This window comes from Tachysurus vachellii, chromosome 6 (assembly GCF_030014155.1).
Source record: "Tachysurus vachellii isolate PV-2020 chromosome 6, HZAU_Pvac_v1, whole genome shotgun sequence".
Classification (NCBI taxonomy): Eukaryota; Metazoa; Chordata; class Actinopteri; order Siluriformes; family Bagridae; genus Tachysurus; species Tachysurus vachellii.
Genome location: NC_083465.1, coordinates 20,392,461 through 20,398,699, shown reverse-complemented (window position 1 = coordinate 20,398,699; position 6,239 = coordinate 20,392,461). Strand labels below are relative to the sequence as shown.

At 38.3% G+C, this 6,239-nt stretch overlaps 1 protein-coding gene across 2 annotated transcripts; it reads right to left on the bottom strand.

Annotated features, from left to right (window-relative positions):
- Positions 1–325: 325 nt before the first annotated feature.
- LOC132847483 (cytochrome P450 1B1) lies at positions 326–5,720 on the bottom strand. Of its 2 annotated transcripts, XM_060872797.1 has the most exons (3): positions 5,440–5,720; positions 4,100–5,104; positions 326–3,085 (listed from the first exon to the last, which is right to left on the bottom strand). In XM_060872797.1, the coding sequence occupies exons 2-3, from the start codon at positions 5,101–5,103 to the stop codon at positions 2,560–2,562; spliced, it is 1,530 nt and encodes a 509-aa protein (XP_060728780.1). In that variant the 5' UTR covers position 5,104; positions 5,440–5,720; the 3' UTR covers positions 326–2,559. The 2 variants fall into 2 exon arrangements, with proteins under 2 accessions (XP_060728780.1, XP_060728779.1); XM_060872796.1 differs by having other exon boundaries at positions 4,100–5,720.
- Between the last annotated feature and the right edge of the window lie 519 nt (positions 5,721–6,239).

Below are 6,239 nucleotides of genomic sequence, written 5' to 3'. Positions count from 1 at the left end.
ATCATATACAGTAAAAAGTTACAGAATGTACAGAAAAGCTCATAATATAAATTGCTTTACCAATTAACACTATTCACTTTACATATGTGGAATTTTCAGAGCAGACAAATGTCTGAGCTTACAGTAAGAAAAAAAATTCATTTCTAAAGTGAGAATTCTGAATGAACCAATAAACAATATCATGATACAAAATTTTAGCAAAATGAATCAATTAATATTTTAGTACACATGTAATGAAAAACATTAAACATATATACATAAGTGAACATTACAGAGAAGTATTTGTATGTTAACAAAGAAACCAAAAAATTAACAAAAATAATAAATAATAACTAAATAATTTTTCAGATAGAATAAACCCAATGGAGCCTGTCTGGTATTATCTGTAAAAACAAGCAAGTGTGATAAATTCAGTAGAATATTTGAGGCATCATTAAACTACAAGTCAGTGAACATTAGAGAACTGAAGTCTCTCAGTATGGGGACTAAAAAAGTACCATGTAATATGAATCCTATTTGTTGGATTCATTACTACATTTCTAAGAAATCTACTGCACATGTAGCCTCAAGCACACTCAAATAACTAGCTTTTTTCAGTGAGCAAAAAATGCTGTACTATGGACCCTAGCTTAAGCTTATTAAAACATATAGATCAACCTATTTAAAACATAACTTTAAATTCAATTACAGTGAAAACAAAGAGTATTGAGTTCCTAACTATAGATCGGTAGCAAATTAAAATAAAAACCCATAGCTCTTTATTGTTATGGATTTTGTCTGATCATGTTTATTGTATGTTAAACATATGGCCTCCACAGTCACCAGATCTCAGCTCTGTCAAACACCTGTGCCAGATTATCCTCACTGTTGTGTTATATAGTGCTCTTCACTACTGCCATCAAAACCACTTGGTGGTCAACACCAATAAGACCAAGTAGCTTATCATAGACCTCACAAAAGGTGGCAAAGCTCCTGCTCCCTGCATGAACTGCAGGAGTATCAAGACCATACTTCTACTGCAGGAGTATCAAGACCATACACATTTACTGCATCTCCCAGCAACAACTTATCAACAGCAATCAAAAAATCAAGGGCTATTGGCTTACAGATTGTTTGTTTCACAAGGCTGATTGTTACGGGGTAGACGTTGCTCCTCAGTCTGGCAGTGCAAGAACCCTTCCAGACCCCATAACATCCATAACAATCAGCCTTGTGAAACAAACAAAAAATAGGCCATCCTTTCTATAAATCATATAAATATATGAATATTTAATTAAAATGAATCTGCTACAACAGTTATCTAAGTGTGTGTGTGTGTGTGTGTGTGTGTGTGTGTGTGTGTGTGTGTGTGTGTGCGCGCGTGCATGTGTGTGTTTAATAATGTTCTGCAAATAATAATATATAACAAAGCACAAAATAAAAACGGTTACTAACTCGAACAAAAACAAGAAGGAATAAATGTAATATGTAGAACTAAACATATAGCTTGAATATATGCACTAGCCTCCTTAGATACTGAGAATATGAGGTTATTGACTGAACTGAATTTTGTCAGTGCCTTAATGTCCACAACTATCTGAATGTCAGTCATTCAACTTAAACTTTACATCAGAAAGGGTTGCCTGAGTGTAGTTATTTCGTAAATATATTAACATGTTCTCATACACATACAGTAGGTATTACCTGATAACAGTGATCTGCTTCATTGTTCATTGTTCTATAAGCCGCCTTCATTTTTCATGAATTAAATTATTTAGCCTAGTTAAAACTGTAGGCAAAAGGTTTGAGAGGAAATATTGGTTATGTTTCCCTAATGTTTGTAGGGGAGTAAAATGTGCATTGTATTGATTAGTAAATTGATGCCATGTCCTAATGCCCGTGTTTTAATTCATTCACCCACAACGACTTTTTGTTTGCTTGATGTTTTTACTTTGTCTACATCACCAGAATGAAGACTTTGGAGAAAAAGTGTAGGGCTGAAAGCATTGACTGGAAGCCTGAAGTCAAGTTAAGCTCCCATCTCAATCTAGTGATATTGAAACCATACTAACAGCCTCAAAGAAATACTATGGTCCCTTTTTGAGTCCTATTCAAAAAAGAATAAATCCTTCAACGCCGCCCTGTGTTCCATGTGAAACAGTCAGTCTTCATACTGACAAGCTAGGGTTAGGTTTAGCACAACCTTGTTGGCTAAATTACTACAAGGATCTAAAACCATGAAATGGAGGCAGCTACGTGAATTATCAAATTTCCTGAATTTTAATGATCCAGAAAATATTTTTGTTATTAGTTCATTTATACCTATTTTATATGGGTTTTTTTTTGTATTTCAGATTATTTATCTTTGAACACATTTCTTGAAGTTTAACAAAAATGGTTATACAGAATGGTTCAAAATCTATTCAAGGGCTCACTGGATTGGCTGATCACACCTATGGCAGATTTTGAACATGGTTACACAGTTAAACTATGCTGGTTGTAATGTCAATTTTAAACAATAGAGCTTTTAAATGATTTTGTGCACTTCCTGCTCATGAAGATGTGGTCCATCCAGTACAATCAGTCACGCAGAGTTACTGCTATTTGGAATGGGTTGGGCTTCAGGGTTAGCCCATACATGCAGTCCATAGTGGGCTGTTTATCGACTGTAAAATGGCACTGATGTGTCAGTAGGGTTGTGAAGAGGAAGAGCTGTATTTTGGACAGTTCTTCTCCAATACACCTCCTCTTTCCCATAGAGAAGATTGAGACATTGCCAGTCACATCTTTATTTAGTTCCCCTTCCTCATCAAGGAAGCGTAGTGGGTTGAAGATCTCAGGCTGATCCCACTTTTCAGGGTCATGGTTCAGGGACCACTGGTTGATGAAAACCACGGTGCCTTTGGGAATTGGATATCCATTAATGGTGGTGTCTGTGGTTGTGCTGTGGGGGATTGTCATCGGGATAAAACTGGTGAACCGCATCATCTCATAGATGAAAGCCATTACATATGGGACATGTGGTCGGTCCTGGATGGAAGGTAAACGATTCCTTCCCACGACTTTGTCCACTTCCTCTTGAAGTTTCTTCTGAATATCCGGATACCTACAGAATTGGGTGAATCAGACAATATTATATGGCATAACATTTTATTTGTTTTATAGAAATTTGTAGATACAAAGTAGGATTGTTTTCTACTTTATTACAGAACAAATACATGGGGAAAAGGGTAGAACCACGTTTGGTATTAAAATTCAAAAAAGTATGATGTGAATTAAAATAGAACCACACACAGTAGTATATAACTCAGTGGTTAATGTAACATCTAAATCCTGACCAAAGTAATTGATTTAACTCAAAACCCTCAGCTTACGAATTAAACAGCTCGATAAAATTCTAATGTGCTGTGTTCCAATAGAAAAATCATTTTCTATAATAAATATTAGAAATAATAATTAATAATACATAAAAATGGCACATTCAGCATGGTGGGCCTATTGTAGTGGTACTAAACCCTCTCCTTGTGGAGTATTATATTAATATAGATATTAGGTTCAAACTAAATCTATACGTGTTCCCAAAACTCTGCAATATTCAATAACATGGATATGTATCCGAAGAAATATATACATACATACATACATACATACATACATACATACATACATACACACACACATACATGCATACGCACATACATACATACATACATACATACATACATACATACATACATACATAAGAAGTGCAATACTATGAGTATGTCTGATGAATACTGCTCTACTGTGTCCTGTTCGTATCTCTATGATTGGCGAGCTCTTATTTCAGTCCGTATGCGTTCTGTAGCCTCCTCCTCTGGTTACTTATTAAATATGTTTGGTGCGCACTAACACGTGCAGTCTGCTGCAAAACGTGCAAAAAAATCTCATTTTTATTTGGCGACTCGATAAAAGTGCTGGCTAGTTTATTTACTTTTACCGTATATTGTTTAAATATACAGATCACTTGCACTTTTAAGATAAATTCTGTAAAGTGTAAAGTGCGCGAAAGATATAGAAGATTTCCTTCTATAATATGCCTTCAAATAATACAAATAATAAACAAATGAATGAGAAATACCTCACGAGCAGTAGAACAATCCATTGCAGTGCAGTGGATGTGGTGTCTTGGCTCGCCCCGAATATATCACCGATGGTCGGGGTCACGTACTTCTCATCCAATAAGACCCCGGGAGCCCCCGTTATGCCGCGTTCTAGCGTCATGATGAGCGAGTCTGTCATGTCCCGGACGATGCTCGGCTCCATGGTCTTCCGGTGCTCAACAACTTTGGCCAGAATGAAATCATAGAACTCTGCGTTGAGTTCCTTGAACTGATCAAACAGTGTTTTGATGGGGTTGGGAAAGAACTGAAGCCAAGGCATAACGTCCACAATGCTGCCAGCGCCCACCGTCTTTGTGAACTTGTCGTTGCGCCCGACCACCTGCTGAAACTCGGCGTCGTTGTACGAATAGCGTTTCCCGAAGCACAGTGCGCTAAAAATGTTTGCCATGGACATCAGAAGGTAGTGGTGGGGTTCAAAATAGCCATGCGCGCTCGTTTCGCGCATAAACAACGAGATCAGTTCTTTGAATTCTGCCACGACGTGGTTCTCGATGGCGTTGGTATCCTGGTTAGCCGAGGTGAACTTGCGTACGGTGGCATGCGCAACTCGTCGGTGCACCTTCCACCAGTCGCTGTAATTGCCGAATGCCATGCTTCGACCACCAGAGACGAAGCGGAACGAGGCGAAATCAGGCCTGCCTGCGAAATCTACACCCTTGTGCACGAGCGCTTGTCGGATTGAGTCGCCGTTAAGCACCACAACGGACCTGTTGCCAAGCTTGATCTGGAACACGTCGCCGTAGTTCCGCGCCATGCGCGTGAAGTAGATGTGCGGGGAGCTTCCCATTTGCGCCGCATTACCTACGATCGGCCACGGAAAAGGGCCCGGTAAAGTCCGCACGCTCCAGTGGCGCACCAAATCAGTGAGCAAGTGGACTGCGATCAAAATTGCAAGCCAAATCAGCAAAATGTTCTCCATCGACAGCTGGGGAAAGTCTGGTATAATTTCTGGAAAAGCCATTCTACGTTTTTAACAATAAAAAGAAATCAATAAATCAAAATGTGTTTCTAATATTTCACAAACCTTGTTGTATTTGACATCTATATGATGCATTAACTGGTGTGTAAAGTGGCTCCAAAACAGAAATCCATTTTACAAATCAGACAAATTTTATGCTAATTATAAGCATGTTTTTGCCTGCTGTTATAATTTTAAATGCGTGGGAAAAGCAAATGTCTTTTTAGGAACAGAGTGATCACGAAGACGCGATGTTCAAGTTTCACTCAATGCTTTTATGAAAAGAAACATGCCAGTCAGAACGCACTGTAGTATTACCATATCAAATTATATACAAACCCTTGATATATAGCAAAAAGAAAAACCGTTTAAGGTTAAGTCAATACTTCGAAACATCAGTACACTTATTTAGATACGGCGCACAGTCCCTTAGACGCGCAGTTCGTAGCTCCCTCCAATAACGCAGACGGGAGCTGAGTGAATTGGCTATACCTTATGTACCATACACCTCCTCCTCCTCCCCTCGGCTTCGCTCGCTCATTCCACAAATCCACACTCTCACACAGAAAAATCAAAGAAACTGAAGTTGCCAGTTCGAAGGACCTGACCCAATCACGGTGTGAAACCTGTTTAAACCAAAGTAGACTGTAATTCTCCGGTTAGCCCATCCACCTTTTTATGCAGTTTCCCACTACAACGTCAGGAATTTTAACTCCGAGTAAATGTACATGATCTGGCAACGTGGGTTGGATGCTGGCTCCGTGAAAGTTAGCAGCATGTTCTGTGTGTGAAAGCAGCGTCACTCAGCAACGCAGGACTTCTGGTACAGCAGCGCTAGCACAATAAAGCCTTTTAGCTCTTAAGTTCAACTCGTAAAAACTAGTGGACATGAATAAATAGACTTTAAAACACACTATTTTGAGCTGAACTTTGGAAATTTATACACAATGCACCCAGATTTCATATATAATTAATCAATTACAATGTGCACAGATGATTTAAGTTTAATTGTAATTACTATTAAATGTAAGTGTATTTTACTCGTTTGTAGAATAGACATGATGTTTGTGTACTCGAAAGAAAGAAATACGTTGTATTGACAGTCTAAACAGAGGGGAACATGTGTTTTGAATATTTTA

Coding starts and splice junctions, on each gene's coding strand:
- LOC132847483 (XM_060872796.1), bottom strand. CDS start 5,103: ATGGCTTTTCCAGAAATTATACCAGACTTTCCCCAGCTGTCGATGGAG. Junction 3,086..4,099: donor ATTGTTCTACTGCTCGTGAG/GTATTTCTCATT, acceptor CCAATTCTGTAG/GTATCCGGATATTCAGAAGA.